Source organism: Nelumbo nucifera, chromosome 1 (genome assembly GCF_055504915.1).
Source record: "Nelumbo nucifera cultivar China Antique chromosome 1, China Antique-T2T, whole genome shotgun sequence".
In the NCBI taxonomy this organism is placed as follows: domain Eukaryota; kingdom Viridiplantae; phylum Streptophyta; class Magnoliopsida; order Proteales; family Nelumbonaceae; genus Nelumbo; species Nelumbo nucifera.
In genome coordinates this window covers 59,167,172-59,186,203 of record NC_142649.1, presented here as the reverse complement: position 1 = coordinate 59,186,203, position 19,032 = coordinate 59,167,172, and the positions used below count along the sequence as shown (strand labels likewise).

Genomic DNA, 19,032 nt, shown 5'->3' with positions numbered 1-19,032 from the left:
ATAGCTTAATCTCTAATAATTATTGAAATTTTATAGCAAAAATACATAATTATTGAAAATATATTGATAATAAGAATACAAGAAATACAAAAATTATAAAAATACAATAAATACTAAAAATATGTTAAAATAGTCAATAAATAATGTAATATCAAATAATAGTTTAATCTCTAATAAATATTAAACAATACATTATAACAAAAGTACAATAAATACAATAAATTAAATTTAAAAAGTTAAATAGCCGTAGTTTAATCTCTAATAATTATTGAAAATTTTCTGTTAAATAACAAAACAAAAATAGATTTATACATAATTATTGAAAATATAATAACAAAAAATAAATAATTAATGAAAATAGAACAAGTATTAATTTTAGTATATATAAATACATAATAAAAATAGATTAAGATTTTAAAATTATTCTTAATAAATATTAATTTTTTGAAACATATATTCTAGAATTATTAATTGATATAAGTAAAATTAGTTATTGTATATTATTTAAATTTTGAAATATTGATTATTTATTGAATTTAATAATCTATGAAATTATAATTTGTACTACTATTACATAATTGTGTAATTAATTTTATTAAATATTAAATTATTATTAATTTAATATTATATTATTATTATTTATCTAGTTTTAAGAAAAAATTTAAATTTATTACATAAATTCATTATTTTTAAGTATTTAAAATATAGTTATGTAAAATATTGTGTTAGCTAAAGTACTTAATTATTTAAATATTTAAATAATATATAAAATATTTAAAATTTTCATTATTTGAATTTTATTTAATTTAAATTTATTACATAATATTAACTATTTTTTTATATAATTAGTTATCTATATTTAATATTTTTATTTAAGATAATTACTTATTGAAATATTTAAATAATATATTTTAATGTTAAGTTTTTATTATTTAAATAACATTTAAATTGAATAATCCTGAAAACCATAATTTATATTATTAGTACATAGTACTAAGATGAACTTTGTAAAAATATAAAATTATTAATAATATGAATACTATTAAATTTATTATAATTAATTTTTTTATGTTTTTAATGTATATTTTAAAGTTATTATATAATTTTGTTAGAACATTTAAATATATTTTTTATTTGTAATTCAAACTTCAGATAGATATAGATACAAATTGGGGGAGAGGATAAATAGGAGTTAGAGATGATTTAAGAGAGAAGCTCTCTGTTGGAGATAATTTAGGAGATAAATAGGAATCAGAGATAATTTAGGAGAAAGTGGGGGATAGTGGGGGAGGTAGTTTAGGAGAAATTTTAAGAGGGGATATTATTTAGGTTATTGGGAATGTGTGTGTGTGTGTGTGTGTGTGTATGTGCGTGTGTGTGTGTGAGAGAGAGAGAGATTTTAGATAATTTTTTATGGGGAAGGAGAGCATCTCATTGGTTGTTTAAAAAATGACATGGAATAAAAAAATAAAAAATTTAGAAAAAAGAGAAAATTTTTAGATTGTTGTGTTTTATATATCACTAGTGGGGACCCATGTGATGCATGGGAAAATTTGAAAGATCGAATAATTTTATTTACTATTAATTAATTGATAAATTAATAATCAAAATTTGATATTAATTAACTAAAAGTATTCAAAGTTATTGTTAATATTTAAAATTTTAATAATTGTGTTTTTTTTTTTCATTTAATGTTGATTTATACAAAAATATTTATTGTTATTAATTTAATATGAACAAATAATTTTTAATAAATATAATTTATTAATCATTTGTAGTAATTTTAGTAATTGTTATTATTTTCATTATTTTTAAATGAAAAATTGATTGACTTTAAATAAATTAAAATAGTTACAAAAGCTAACCTTTTTATTAATTTTACTAACAATTAACAATTATATAGGAATGGCAATGGGGTGGGTTCGGGGTGGGGCACCCCATCCCTGTCCTCGCCCCGTAGTCAAGACACTCTACCCCATCCCTGCCCCATCCTTACTGTCGGGCGGGTTCAAGGCAAGGCACTCAGTCCCCATTAAGGACAGGGAATCATTGAATTTCTCTGCATCGTCCTCAGTGTTGAGTGAGTTCAGGGCAAGGTACCCACTCCTCGTCAAGAATGGGGAATACTCGAATTTTCCCCACCTCATCCCTAGTGTCAAGTGGGTTCAAGGCAAGGCACCCACTCTCCGTAAACCCAATATTCAATTTGATGACAAAAATGATCAAAAGGATATAGTGAATATCAGTCACATGGTAAATTTCTAAAAGTACACTAAATTGTCTTTAATTTTCAAAAAATGTAATTTTATGAAAATTTTGGAAAATTTATTACATTTGCGTAATTTTAAAAATTTATTCAATTTATTCTTAAATTTTTATTAAATAATTTATTTTCTTTTTAAATGGTTTACCTACAAAATTACACTAATTTATCTTACAGTTTCTAATATAAACTAATCAATAATTTTATTTTCCAATATTATACTAATTTATCTTAATAATTTCTATAATTATTGGTTCAAATTACAGTTTTCCCTTTCCCATACTCATTTATCTTTAATAATTTTCAATAATTTACAATGAAAATTACATAATTTTTTAATATCTTTCCAAAATCTATCAAATGTAAGAAGTTTTCCTAAAATTTCCAAAATATTCCAATAATTTTTAATAATTATTTAATACATTTTAAATATAAACTTTCAAAAATTTTATATCTTTTAATTTCCAACATGTTATTTTACGAAAATGTAGTTTTATGAAAATTTTTGAAAATGTTATTACATTTGTGTAATTATGGATATTTATTGAAAAATATTTTAAATTGTTATTGAATATTTATTTTATTAGGTAGTTTACTAACAAAATTACACTAATTTATCTTTTATTTTCCAATATGAATTAATTAATAATTTTATTTTCCAACATTATAATATTTTATTCCCCCATTTGTATTCAGTTATTAACTATAATAAAAGCAATAACTGAAATTTTATACTTTTTGATAATTGTTAAATATAATTCTCAATTTTATAGAAATTAGTTAAAAAGTTTTCAATTTCTATAAAATGTTGTTCATTAACATGAATATATTAGTATTTGACCCAAAATACTCTAAAATATCATGATGAATTAGTTAATAACAATAATTAATAAGCATATTTAATTTTGGTAATTTACTAGTCGTACTAATAAGAATACCTAATCGGGGGACGGGGAGTGAAGTCCACACCTTGCCTTGGCCCCAATTATATATATTAAATATATGTGTATATATTATTATTAAATATATAATATTATTTATATTATATATATCAAAATATATTTAAAATATTATTTACATTTTAATTTTTCCTTTATTTTAAATAAATACCTTTCTAAACACAAACTTTCAATTAAAAAATTTAGGGATTCAGGTCCCTGATGGGGAAGCCCTCTCTATTGAGGACCAAGGATGTAGGCTAAAATTTTTGACAGGGATTAACTTAAAACTCGAGTTCGGGATGGGGACTATGATCCCTACCCCGAACCCGCCCATTGCCATTCCTACCCTAGGGGTCATTCCCTAAACCCATAACACCCACCAAACCCATAAATATAGTTCCATTAATTATGGTAATTATAATATAGCATCCAATGCTTATGGAAATTGTTAAAAATTTTCAATTATTTATTTGAAAAATTGGAAGTTTTATAATTTGACTTTCATTAAATTAACAAAATCACTAATTACTGCTAAAAAATATAATAAATATCAAAATTACTAAAAATATAAAAATAAATTTATATTTATTGAAATTAATTTTCCACTAAAAAATTATTGAAATGTTTTAATTATTATTTGATAATATCATTAAATATCAAATAATAATAAATTGAACACAATTACTAAAAATATCAATAACTACTAAATTACTGATAAAATTTAATTATTAAATTTGTATTTATTAATATTTTAATTAATTATTAAATTTTTAGTAATTATTGATTTCAATAATTAATTTTCAAAAAATTCTGAAATTAAATTACCAAAATCAGTAATTTTCAGCAAGTAATTCTTAGTAATTAAAATTTTCAATTTAGCAAATTTATGAAAATTATTGTATAGGTGTTGATATTTACTAAATAAATTCAATAATATCAATAATTATTGAAAATATAAAAAATATTTTACAAATTATTTCAACTACCCAAATTAATTTAATTAATTAATTTAACTACATTGGTGTTAAAATTAATTAATGAAATTTATAAATTTCTATCAGGTTGGATCAATTTCACTAAAGGGACAAACCACTTGTACAATCAAGTTATAAATTTCTATCAAGTTGGTGTAAATTTCATAGCCAAGAGTTTCTTGTGAACTTTTATCAAATTGGTATAATGATTTCTGAACTATACCAAGTTGGTCATGTTCTTTTGTACGGTCTAATTAATACTATATAAGTGTGTAAGAAAATAAAAAAAGAACAAGAGGAGTGTGAGAGAAACTAAGGGAGAACTATAGAAATTATGAGAGAAGAAGAGATTGACCGAGAAAGAGAATGAGAAAGATTAAGGGAGAGAGAGAGAGAGAGAGAGAGAGAGAGAGAGAGAGAGAGAGAGAGAGAGACTAAAAACCATTTTCTTATTTTTCAATCACCCAACATTAAAGGGCAATTTCAGTATAAGCTTTTTGTTGTGTCCAACATGGATTAAGAGTCCCATGTTGGCAATAACCACATAAGCCTATGATGACATGGCAGGGGATTTTATAATTTGAAATGTAGAGCCGATTATTAGAGTTTTGTTGATTTCTAGACTAACTTGTATCCTAATTTTAAATGCATAGCCGGTTATGACTATAATATTTCTTATCTAGCTGATGGGTCAATGATCCAACTTTTCTAAGAAACCCATGATGTCATAATTGAATAATAAATATTTAAAAAAAGATAGAACACCAAAAATGAAAATGTATAGAATTTTGACAAAAACACTTGAAAACATTTCTAATGTTATATATTCATCATGTTAAATAAAAATAATTATTAAAATAAAAATTATTTTTATTTATGATAAAAATGAAATACAAAATTTAATAATAATAATAATAATAATAATAATAATAATAATAATAATAATAATAATAATAATAATAATAATTGTTATTTGGTACAAGCATTCAAGTGTATTTTTAATCATATTGTTAATTTCTATCTTAACTATGATATATCTAAAATTCAAGTAATTAACATGAAGAAAAATTTTTCACGTGCAACACATGTACTTAATTACTAGTATATATATATATATATATATATATTTGGTGATGGAGACCAACATAATAATTGATGTCATATAAAGTCACGGGTTTTCTTCGTCCTTTTCGTTATTGTTATATGTTATATAATTTAGGAGGTAGGTTTGGTGTGGTCCAACATATGGCCTCAGGATTGGCTATGTGGTTATTGGAAATTTAGAATTGAATGAATGGATTCCATCAAAGAATTACCAATTTAGATTTGTTTTAAATTTCTTTCATTGCGTTGCATTTTTTAATAATTTATTACTATTTTTGCATTTACATTAGAGCCATTCAAGAATTAAATAAAGACTTAATCTCTCATGAGAGGATATATAGGCAGTCCCTTCAAGGGTCCGGCCACATCTTCTCTGTTCTCCCCTCTTCCTTTTCCTCTTCCAAGTTGAAACCTTATTCGTCAGATCCTCTGAGTGAAACTCTAGCCCATTGCCTTACACTTAGGCCCCACATTTACATTCAAAGACTCAACCTTTGAATGTTCAAACATATAGAAACTAAAGAATAAAACATTATTCATTTTGGGGGCATTTGGTAATCACAACTACAGTGATCATGGACCAGGTTGGGTTGGGCTTATAGCCCATAAAGTTGTATAATATAATATATCACCATGATCCATCATTAAATTAAATTATGAACCTTTAAATCATTTCTCATTCTTTCACAAATGTCCTTTTCCTTTTATCTCTACCTCTTCTCCCCTTCAACTTGTGATGACAGATCACATCTTTTAATTGGTGTCATGGATGGTATTCTCTACATGTAAGCAATTTATCTCAGTCCAACTTCCCTCATTTTATCAATTATTAAGTTACTTCTAGATTTTTTTGGACATGTTATTTCTTCACTACCCAATACTTTGTTCCATGCAATATTATTGGATTTACAACCATTTTTACTGCACTCATCCTCTGCACATCTTTCTCTAATTTTCTTTTAATCTGATGTATATACTCATTAGCTTCACAAGATGACAAGGTAGAGGTGCAACTTGGGTAGGCCCAACTTGAGCCCGGATTGATCCAGTTAATAATTTTATATGGGATGTGCTTCGCCCAAAAGATTGGTCTTTTTTATTTTTTGGGTTGGGCTTGGGCCTAGCCCTTAATTAGTTCAAACCCAGCCCAATCTCATCCTAATCCAAGTCCAACCCCACTATATACATGTATATATGCATATATAGACAAATATTTGCATACATACATGCATACTTGTTTTTGGTAAAGCATATTTGCATATATATATATATATATGCATGTATACATACATTGATATCAATTTTAGTGTGGGCTGATTAATCAACTTGAGTCTGGCCCAGGTCCAAGCCCAACTCGAGTGCACCAAATTTAAGTGCAGGCTTGGCTCAGGTTGGATAGTTTGGGCTTGACCTTGAGCTTAATCTGGACTCAAACCTTGGTTCAATTCTTAAAGTTAGGCCTGGGTTGAGCTAAATCCGGCCCACCCACCCGATTTGCACCCCTAGCCAAAGGTCACCATTAGCTGTTGCCAAACCACTTGACACCTCATTTATTTCACGCTACCCTTCTCAATAGAATGCAACAATAAATTCTACTCTGTAAATTGTTATAAAAGTAGTTACTTCAGTGTTTGTGAATCATGGTACATCACCGGCTGCGTTTGGTTGAAGTGCAATTTTATTTGCACTAGTACAAAATTACAAATGCATGGGAGTGCAAACAAAAAAAAGGCAAATTCTGGTTTAATTTTGTTTTAGGTCTTATTTTACTTCATTTGTATTACAATCAAACAAAATAAGGTAAAATTTGAAATAAAATTAAATCAAAATTTACATCCAAATCATTTGCATTACCATAATTTTGCATCAATGCAAACTTGTGCAACCAAACACAGTTATATAGAACAAATAAATTTTGTTGAATAGTTGATATGCACCTCTTTCCCTCTTTGGTTTGGAACATGAACTTTTGCCCTCACTCTTCAATTTGGAGAATAAAGAAAATGCATAACAAGTGTTTTTAAGGCATTTGTTTGACATCGATGTCGTTGCTTCAGAAAATGGTGACACATCAGCGTCACATCAGAAAAAATGGTGCTCTAGAAAACACCAATATGTTTGAAACCATTTTTCCATAAAAAAATGGTGCTCCAAGCCATGCCTTGAAATTAAGAAGGTGTAGTTTGGAGCAATGTCGAATTTGACGTTTTCTCAAATTGCAGCTCATTGTTACCAACAAGGACATGATGTGGCAGTGACATGGACTTCCTATAATGGGTACCGGTGCTGAAAATAGATATGAAAGATTGGTACCAAACACAAAGTATTGCTGTTGCTCCAAGAAACATCAGCAATAGATGGAAATTATACTTTTATCACATTACTTGTTTTACCATGTTACCTGAGTGGATGGATTGCATAGAAATATTAACTGCGCACAAGTGTCTTGTATATGTTTGGCATCGATGCTGTAGAAAACGGTGCTGCTGATGTGTGGGTTGGAAGCACCGTTTTTCGAGAAAATGGTGTCTTTTTTTTTCTGTTTGGAAACATTGCTGCCAGATAGGATGTTTCCTGGAGCAACAGAAACACTTTTTGTTTGGTTCCAGTGTTTCATATCTATTTTCAATACTTTCTGTTTGTTGTTGCTCCAGGAAATGTCCTACCTGGCAGCAATGTTTCCAAACAGAAAAAAAGACACCATTTTCTCAAAAAACGGTGCTTCTAATCCACACATCAGCAGCACCGTTTTCTACAGCATCGATGCCAAACATGTACAAGACATTTGTGCTCTATTAATATTTCTATGCAATCCATCCACTCAGGTAACATGGTAAAACAAGTGATGTGATAAAAGTATAATTTCCATCTATTGCTGATGCTTAGAATTTGTTGTTTACATTTCATATATGTCCTTTTGAAGTACCTATAATGCTCATGACCATATCAGTCCACAGGCCTAAATGAGAACAATCATTTCATCATTTTTTTTGGCCCTGTCTGTTTTTGGAGAAGTTACTTATCCTGATGAGTATTTACCAGGAAACACTTACTCATGTTCTTTTTATTTCTGAGGTAAATAATACAATGACCATTTTAGTCATAAATCTATTATTAAAAGGGGTAATTTTGTCCCATTCAAGTATTGGCAATTTTCCCCTTAGGTGGAAAAGTTACCCACCTAGGAGATGGGTACTTGGGTAAGTGATATTTAGGGAAAATAAATTTTCCATGGACCCACATAAATCTGAAAAAAGAGCATGAGTATCTTGATCAAGAGATCGGCTTCCATCAGGGCAAGCCCATGCTCATACCATCCCAACAGCCTCTTGCAACTTTGCATCGGGAATATCTCCCCATGAAATAAAGCACATAAGTACGGAAATATTCCCAATGTAAGGCTGTAAAGGCTCTTCAAATGGGCTGAAGCTGAATTCCTTGAAAAATCCTATTTACCGACTTACCTGTTATACCTTCTTTCTCTATTTATATACAATTCCTTTCAAATTACATAGTATTTTATCTTAAAATACAAACTTCTTGCATGTTCAGCTAAACAATTTTATCATCCTTTTTTTGCTATACAAAAACAAGACGTTCATCGAAAGGCTAAGACGACTATGCTTATTTATCAAGTATTTTACTTTCTTCCATTGTCGTTATTAGGATATTCAAGCTATTCCATCAGTATTTCTCAAATAGCTTATTTTTGACTCATCCTATTTGTATGGGTGTGGTTATTTGATTCATTTTGAAGTCACTGGATTAAAATTGTTATTTGGCCTGTTCTAGGCTTGTTAGTTAGGTTTTGGTAAATTGACGAAGAAGAAATAATTAAGCAATCAAATGTATATCTAATTTAAGGGCATGTTTGGTTCATAGAAATAGGACCTGGAATCAGAACTGGATGGGTCATTCCTATTCTAACTGTTTGGTTTGGTAGAATTGAAATTCCATTTTTATTCTTGCTAGTACCCCATTTAAGAGAATGACCATTCCCTCTTTCTCTCTTAAGAATGAAATCTCATTCCAATTTATTCCAATTTTTGTTTGAATCAAATAGAATGTGGGAATAGACCATTCTGATTCCAATTCCAAGGAATTTTGATACTGATACCAATTCAAATTCTGATAACAAACTAATCCGACCCTAAATGTTTCTTTACTAAAATATATTTAACAGTTTTTTATATTAAAAAATTTCATGATAAATAATTTATTTGTGTGAGGCTTCCTTTCAATATACTTTTTGTTTTTGAGCTTTGGGCCGATAGAACTATAGAAATAAAAATCAACCAAAAATTCCAAAAAGTGTTTCGAGTGTTTGGTAAGAATTGCTTTCAAAAACTTAGTAATCTAAAGCCACAACCTTAAACCACACAATGCCTAAAATTATTATTTGGCCTGTTCTAACTTGTTAGTTAAGTTTTGGTAAATTGGTGATGAAGAAAAAAATTAAACAATTAAATGCTTTTCCAATCTAAATGTTTCTTTACTAAAATATTTACCAATAGTTTTGAATGTTCAAAAAAATTGATAATAAATAATTTATTTGCATGAGCCTTCATTTGGATATAAACTTTTTCCTTTTGAGCTTTGGGCCAGGACAAATAAAAAAGAGACAAATTAAAAAGTGTTTTGAATGCTTGGAATGAATTGCTTTTTTAAAAATGGGGTTTTGTGCTTTTGGGATTACAAACTTAATTAATGACAAATGATACCAAATTATGTAGCCCCTAGGTGTTGATAGCCATGCATGGATTCGAGTAGAGTCTCATTCACAGCTGCTAACAGGGATTGAATTTCTGATAATAAAGATAGAATATCCACAGGACAAACAACCTCAGATAATCTTGTAAATACATGAATATGAACAGATCCTCGCGTAGGAATTTAGCACCTCAGCTTTCATATATCTTGATTTTTATAGTCTCTCTAATTCTTGCTTACAGAGAGGACAACAAGATATTATTCGGAGCCATTGATCTACACACTTTAGGTGAAACACATGGGAACATTGCAACTGCCTCACTTCTTCCCTGTCTTTGTATTTCGCTAGGCATATACAACATTCCTGTTATCCAACGCACAGCAGGAGAGACAAAAAAGACAACTCTGTTAGTTTATCATGGTTTTTTTTTTTTTTTTTTTTCATCTTAGGTCCATTTGGTTTGCAATGGAATTCAGAATCAAAATCAGAATTGTTTATTCCCGTCACGTTTGGTTCAGACAAGAATCAGAATCGAAATCCGCTGAAATGGAATTCTCATTCCCAAGAAAGGGGAGCGAATGACCATTCCCTGATCAAATGGAGAAATGACATTCCATCAAGAATGACAATCGGGTTCCAATTTCACCCAACCAAGCAGTTACAATCGATTCTGATCCAAGCAGTTACAACCAAATGGACCCTTACTACAATGATCTGCTGAAATATACATGCAATTAATTCCATAGTAGAGAAAAGTAAAACTTACCGAGTTCTCATTTGCAAGTTCTGAACTGCTTTGAGCATCATCACCAAGCTCTATGTTAGCTTCAACTTCTTTGTATCTCCAGCTGGGGAGCCTCGAGAGCTGATCATCAGAGGCTCCTCTTTCGACAGACCCCATGTTCATGTTGTACCCAAGGAGGTTGCTGATCAACGGAACGCAGCAACAGAGTAACACAAACAATAGGAAGGGAAAGGAGTAGGTGACAGCATTCCAAGCCAGCAGAGAGATGCAGAGGACATGAAGCTTTGGAGCTCGGTTGAAAGATCCAAAGCGAGAATCAAAGACCCAGACATTACCCATCACGAACCATATTGCGAAGAACAGCTCAAGCAAAGTCCGGGCTCTGTTCATCAGGTGTGACCTCCTGTTTGCATGGAATTAATACTGGTAATTAGGATGCAGGTGATGGGGAATAAAGCTATACAACAATAGTGAAGAAGATGGACAGAGATCAAGAAGTATTCAGTACCTTGGTTCATCACTGCTTCTCTGCTGCTCTACATCAGAAAGACCAGAATTGTTTCCTTGGGCGGCATGAGGATGCTGATAACGCCAGTATAGTAGAGGCAAACTGAGCAGGCAGCCGAGGTCGTAGCCAACAATCCACACCCTCAAAGGCCATACTGGCTTTTCCTCCGTGGAAATTGAGAGAGTAATTGTTATGAGTGTTAGTTGAACGATTAAAACTAGTAGCTCCAACGTGATCCAAGTGCCAGAATTGAAAGGATTTGATCCTAGGTCGGACCTTGATGCATTCTGGTAATGAAAGACTCTTCTGAGAAAATTGAACCACCTTGCTCTCGATATCCTCATCGCCGTCCTAACCAGGAATGACGAAGAGGGCGTGCGGGTTGACCCGCTTCGAACACCGCCGGCGGCCGCATGATGACCTTCTCCAGCCGGAGAAGGTGATGAAAATGTAACCTGAATACCAGAACCATACAATGAATCTGGCGTAAAGTAATACCGAGTATTCATGGGGAGGTAATGATGAAATTGAATTCGAAGAAGAGAATATGAATCTCAACAAGGACCAGGAGATTGACTGGAATAAGCAACAATTAATGCCAAGCAATGGTAATCCAATCAAAGCATTATCGATCTGAACTCCTACTTTAACATGGAGATTACTTGACATAAAAACTTGAAATAAAAAACCAGATGATCACCCAATTGAACCAGCGAACTTTCTTCAATTAGAAGTTCGTTGTAGTGGGTTGTCATGGATTGATGAATGCCATCAAGCTCAACTGTAAATATGGGATTGAGAAGCAGCAGTAGCAGCAGAAGAAGAAGAAGCAGAAAGCTTAGCTAGCAGGTGGATCGAGTTGGGTTCAGATGGTGACCAAAAATCTAACAGCTTTGCTTCCGTTCCAAGGGAATCGTGGAAACCAACTGTTGGCCTAACTTACTTCTCATCGTTAATTGGTTTATTTAAGAAGCAAAAATAAAAAAAATAAAAGGTCTGAAATGTAGAAAGCTGAGAGCAACGGTTCTTCAACCGCAAACCTCCCCAGGAGAATTAAGATATCATTAAAAGAAAGGAGATTGATTTTGGTGATAACGAAAAGGCTATTTCCTTTGTATTTTATATTAAACGAGAAAAATAGAACACGAACAAGATAAGAGTTCAGGAACGCTTTGATGTTTTTGTAAGCTTTCTTTTTCGAATCGTGACGATGGCGGACTGGCGGAGGTTGTGAGGTTTAACCTCCTTGTTAAGAGGTGGTGGGGTTGGTCGCTGGATCACCTAACCTAACCACAGCTTCTATCCTTAATAACCAAAATAGCCTTCAGAGGGTGTTCACAGCTCGGTTCGCTCGAGCTGTTTGACCAACCGAATCGAACGGGGAATGGGTTACCAGAAACTGATGGATCATTAATCAAAACTGGATCGGTTTATTGATTTGGTTGGTCGGTTAAAAAAAATAAAATTATAGTAATATTATTAAAAAAATTAAATTTATAATATTTAAATTAAAAATAATCGAAATATAAGAAATTTTCAGCTTTTTATATTAAAAAATTAAATTTAAAATATAAAATATTAATATATATTTATAATTGAATCAAGTTAGTTTTGATCGCCATACGAAAATCAACTAAAAATATTAAAAAACCGCCCAACTCTAATCAAATTGGATCAGGTTGATCGTTTCGATGAACAGATAGTGGCATATTGGTAATCTCCTTCTTCTGAGTGGACTTTTGCTTGAGCATTCAACTATCGAAACGCTGACGGAATTGAGTTGCCAACCAACCAGAGACATCGTTTTGGGTAGATTATAGGTTTGTAATAGTAGTGTTGTTCTTTAATAAATCTCCAAACAACAATTAATAATTTTTTGGAGGAACTCAACAATAATCAGGAAAGCAAATTAACCTACTTCCTACTGATGAACAAGAACACCAAACACTGGATTGACAGGAGAAGTGTCAGCCTACTACATGCATGATGCATGCATGTAATGAAATCTCCATGCATCTAAATCTAAGATGTGGGGCATACCAAATATCAGTAAGATCAAATGAACTTTGACCGTCTGATTTCCACCATTGCTGCCTGGCTTCAAACTTAAACCCCAAACTTCCGGATGGATTGGGCTGCCTTCCTACTACCACGGATTTGACATGTTTGGGCAAAAAAAACAAAAAAGAAGGAAAGTGTTTCCTTTTCTTCAAATTCATTGGGGCTATAGCCCTGGGGGGTTATAAATTTAAAGTGGGGTCTAGGGTAGAGGGCTGATGAGCGAGTGAACACTTCCATCTGTCTATCTCTCTAAAATATATTGACATTTTTTTGAAGAAATGTCCTCAATTACATATTTTGCAAAACTACAAAATAAATGAATAATTTAAAAAAATGTATAGTAAAGAATAACTTAGAATTTTCAAATCAATAGGACCAAAAGTTCAGGAACTTTTAATTTTATATATTCTTAAATTATAGAATAAATTTCTATTTTTTACATTTGTATATATTTAATATATTATACACATATTTAAGTAAAATAAACCAATTCTTTTAATGCAAATTTTCTAAAGGAAAACATTACAAAAATGAATATATATTCTGTTTCAGCCATCTAATTATGCTCATGAAAATAGCAGAAATGCTAGAAAACTACTCCAAAGTGCATCACCAGACTTTATAGGGCAGTTAGAGAGCACACCATAAGACAATATTGATATATATATATATATATATATAGGTACCTTAAGGTCAAAACCCAAACCATAATCGGGTCTTATTAGGTCAGGACGGGTTGAATACCCTAAAATTCCTGCGAATATATATATTGAGATTATAGAGGCAAAAGCATTGAAAATTGGTTTGATTATGGGATTTATGTCTCGAGACTTAGGTATTTGGCTATTTGCAAATGAATATTTTATGTACTTTAATACGCACAGATATAATATGGTTGTTTATCAATGTTAATTTAACAGGATATCATGAAATGGCCTAGTGGTTAAAATACTAATATTTAAAGTAAGCAACCTATGTTCAAATATATTTAAATAAAATTAATTGAATTAATTATAAGATGAAGATAATTAATGTTATAAGTGGTGGGATATGCCAAAACAGGTAGGACGGGTTAGACGGGTTTGGGATGGGTTTAGGAAATTAGGAGGAAAAGGTACCCGTTTGAATTCCAAATGCCAATTTTCAAATTTTGTAAGGTGATCAGAGGCTGGGCTTCTACGCCTACAAACTTACATATAATGGGCTTAACATGGGCCAGGTTCTTGGGTTTATTTTCCACGCTGACGTTATTCGCTGGCATTGCTTGTAACATAAACCACAAGTTGAAGATTGAATTCACAGCTCCAGAGTGGGCCCAACACTAAGCAAGAAGCTTAACTTCAACTCTACAACTTGGGTCGAGTTCTGATTTCGGATTTGGCCGAACATTAGGCCGACCCGGGTGGGTTGTTTGAGCAATATGTTTCCACACTTTGATGCGATTTATGTTTGAAAAGGCTATTGATTCAGCAATAAGTGATTGTTCTACATTTTACATTAATACTTATGAATGGCAAGGCTATTATATTATTGGGGTTTTTATTGATTCCTCCAAATGAATTTGTACATGTATTGGTTGTTTGTGCCGTTGAAAACGTTCGAGCATGACACATTACCATGGGTGTAGGGTAAAAGAGTAATTGTCCTTAATATTCTTTTCATCAAAAAGACAATCATAGGATTGAATGGGTTTGGATTGGTGCTAAGAGAATAAGTCCTTACCTGATTTCTAGTGTTGGATATTGATGGCTGAGAAATCATGTTGCAAATTAAAGATGCAAATGGGTCGGATTTGAATTGGGGTATATTTGAATCTGATATGATAATATAAATCTTGTATTTGATCTGGTTTGATTATTTCATCAGATCTCACAAAGGTCAATCCAAATTTGAATCTACTAAGGATATCAAATATCCGAATCTGATCCAGTCCGATTTGATTTTTAAGAAATTATTAAAAGGAAAAACAAATATAATAGTCTATATAAAGAAAAACAAAAAAAATACAAGCATTTTTTCAATTATTTTTTATCATATATATATATATATATATATATATACATGTCTTTTTATAAAAAAGTTAAAAATACAATATAAACATATTTTAAATACAACATCAGCCTTTATTGCATTGACGCTAAAAGTCCTGTATAGAGGTAGTTACAAGTGCCTCTAAAAGTCTAATTTAGAGGCACATTTGAATGCCTTTAATTGCTTTTGAAGCAACTTTATGTGCTTCTAAAAACTGTTTAAGAAGAAGAAAAATCTTGATTAAAATGTTTTAACGACATTTTTTGTCGCCTTTAAAGATACATGCCTTAATATTTAAAGGCACTTTTGGCCACCTCTAAAGATGTTTCATTTTTTTTAAAGTGATTTTATCATATACAAAACCTGTAGTAACATGTATATAATATTAAGATAAAACTTGTATAAAATATATCTATACCACTTCATTCAAAAAGATACATCTATAAATATGATTCCATGATGATTCTATTAAACAATAAAAAATACACTAAATGCCTTTCATCTTCTTTCTAAGAACAAGAAAAAACATTACATTCAACTTTCATTATCTTCCTTCATCCAACTTAGTAGATGACTTCTTTACATAGAGTCCAAAAGGTATTGAGATAAAACCTGAGTGGTGATATTGCTTCTGGTAGTAGAAGTCTCACCAACCATGGCTGCTCTTCTCTCAATCTACACTTCAGCTCCTATTAACACCCAAAGCTCTCCTTTGCATAAAATCTATTAACACCCAAAGGGTCAGAAAGCCTGTCTTGGTCCTTGTGAGAGCTTCTACAATGGGAGTCCAATCCACACAAAATCCACCTTTGGTTTTTGTCCATGGAAGCTTTCATGCTGCTTGGTGTTGGGCCGAACACTGGTAGCCCTTCTTCTCCTAACATGGGTATGACTATTTTGTAGTCAGCTTGTTGGCTCAGGTATATTCAATCTCTTTTCCACGTATCTATGGCATTTTGACGCCCAATTAAAGGCAATGGGCTCTATTTTGATTTTCACACCATGGCCCTTGTAAACACCCTATTTTTGCATCTCTTAGTCTTTCTACAATACTTCGAGCTTCAAGTATGTTTTAGCTTACCTCACTGTTGACCTAGGGGTATTTTTGAAATTTTATAAAAGTCAGGGCCTCAAAGATCCAAGACCATAGGTATGTAGAGCCCATAAAACCAAATCCAACAACACCAAGATCACTTTAAATCAGACATCGTTTACCCCTTTATCTTAAGACCCGAACTCGAAATCTATTTCAATTGTCCGATCGGAGTCATTTTGATCTTAAACCTCATTTCACGTTAATTCAGAAATCCAAAACATAGGTACATAGATCCCAAAAATCTAAATCCAGTATATCAAAATCACCAAAACCAACACCGTTTACACCTTCATCTTAAGACCTAAAGCTAGAACTGATTCTAATTGTCCGATCGGGATCATTTTGATCCTGAATCTCATTTCACATTAAATTAGCTGAGACCACAAGTACGCAGAGCCCGACAATCCAAACCCGACAACACCAAGATCACCCAAATCTGACACCATTTACCCCTTTATTTTAACACCTAAAGTTGAAACTGATTTTGATCGTTCGATCAGGGTCACTTTGATCTTGAACCTCATTTCACATCAAATCAGAAATCTAAAATCATAAGTATGCACATCCCAAAAATCCAAATCCAAATCCAACAACAGCAAAATCACCCAAATCTGACATCGTTTACCCCTTCATCTCAAGATCCAAAACTGGAACCGATTCCAATCATCCGATCGGGATCATTTTTTATCCTGAACCCTGTGCCACATGAAATATGAAATCCAATCTTGTATATGGGTAGATCTCAAAATTTCAAGTCCAACGGTACCAAGATCATCCAATTCCAACATCGTTAACCCCTCCATCTTGAGACCCAAAGCTAGACTCGATCCAGGCCTTCTGTTTGGAATCCCTTCACTACAACTTTAAACCTAGGGCATCCCACAACCAAACTTTTCTCCCAATATCTAGAACCATCTTAAAATCCAGGATTTGACCGGCTAGGAGCCTCCAATAGATCAAGCCAATCACCTAAACTTGGAATGTCCAATTTAGGTAAATTGGTGACATCTTCCACTCATTGTCTTGATTGATTGAGAGGATCTCTCCCAAAGCTATTGACAGCCCATTCTCTCAATCAGTCTCCTTCTAAAAACCCTTTAAATCTCATCCATTGATATCCCTTGTCTCCTGTCACATACCTCCATCCCCCTTTCAAAAAATCCATAAATACCCCCCTTCTCACACTCAAGACACACAATCAAGCTTAGGGAGAGAACTCTATCCCCATTAGCCTATAGAGTACACCCCTCACGTCCAAGGTCTTCCCCACTCACTCTCCAACCTCCCTAGACTCCTCTCATGCCGGTATTATAGTAAAAAAAAATCCTCAGGTTGTGTTTATGTCCATGAGTGAAGCATGAAGTGTTCTTGAAATAAAGATAGTATAGCAGAGAAGCAAATACATCCAGCATCATCCCTCACCGTTTAGGCAACATATTTCTCTTAAGAATGACATAAGATTGACACAGGGCTCTCCATCAAATTGTCTTAGTGCAGGATATGTCGTTGGGGTGATGTATTGCTCCATCAAAAGAAATGCAACAAGTTGCAGAAAGTTTCAGAGCATTTTTTTTCAAACCATGGCCTGTAATTGATAATAAATCCTCGCTCAGTCCCTGCATATGGCTCTAGTAGTTTCCGTATGAGTCTAAACTTCTAGTCGTTTTGGTATGTTGATTTTCTCCATTTATTAAATCATGAGCCACTTTCTTATTTTTTGTTTGTTCTATGGACCAATTTTTTATTTGATTAGCAAGCTTTTGTTATTAGTTGTCATTTCCTTTTGAAGTAGCCCAGTAGGCTTGATCCAATGGCCATTCGAAAGATGAACAATGTTTTTGTCAGTTTCCTATCTTATTTCACCTAACACAACATCATTTTATTACTATTTAATTAAAATGGAAATCAGTCCGCTCATTCTCTTGCTTGGGACCCATTTTTGGGATCATTCACTAGCATTTCATCCTATTATGGCATACATCATTTAGATCCATGTTCATGTAGTTCAAATTCAAATGTGGGCCTATTTTAATTTAAAATTTCAATGATTTTCAGCCCCACCATTTTAATTATTCCCTTCAGAGCTTTAATTCTTGGTCATTACACCCTTGACCACTTAGTTGCATATTTTAGTATCTCTTAATGTGGTCAGCCTTCACCCATGTTAATCTTCACATTAACCAGCCCCATGTTCTGCATCATGGTATCAAAATAGTTTCACCTTTAGTGTATCAAGTACAACTAAACATCATACATCATAGGAAAATAGTGTCTGAACCAACCAAAAAAAATAAAAAAAAACTTTCTTTTACCAAAAAAAAATCCACAACACTCATTTACATAATCATCTGGGATTCAATAATTCAATTCTTCTTATTCCCTTTGTTCTGTCATCGATCTTTGCCCGTGCTCATTTAATTCATTAGAACTCCATACCTCACTTATATTTTTTTTAGCAAAAAGATTTCTTTTTTACTTGTTGACTCAGATAGTTACTATTCAGTTTATCTCTCATAATTTAGTGAGTGGAATACTGAATTTTCTGTAGAACTTTGGTGTACTTACAGGAGCTCCCGTGTCAATCACTTCCATTCCCCT

At 31.8% G+C, this 19,032-nt stretch overlaps 1 protein-coding gene across 1 annotated transcript; it reads right to left on the bottom strand.

The window, feature by feature from the left end:
* Positions 1 to 10,025: 10,025 nt before the first annotated feature.
* Positions 10,026 to 12,339, bottom strand: LOC104588690 (E3 ubiquitin-protein ligase At4g11680-like). Its single transcript, XM_010246725.3, has 3 exons — positions 11,247 to 12,339; positions 10,760 to 11,141; positions 10,026 to 10,356 (listed from the first exon to the last, which is right to left on the bottom strand). The coding sequence occupies exons 1-3, from the start codon at positions 11,753 to 11,755 to the stop codon at positions 10,207 to 10,209; spliced, it is 1,041 nt and encodes a 346-aa protein (XP_010245027.1). The 5' UTR covers positions 11,756 to 12,339; the 3' UTR covers positions 10,026 to 10,206.
* Between the last annotated feature and the right edge of the window lie 6,693 nt (positions 12,340 to 19,032).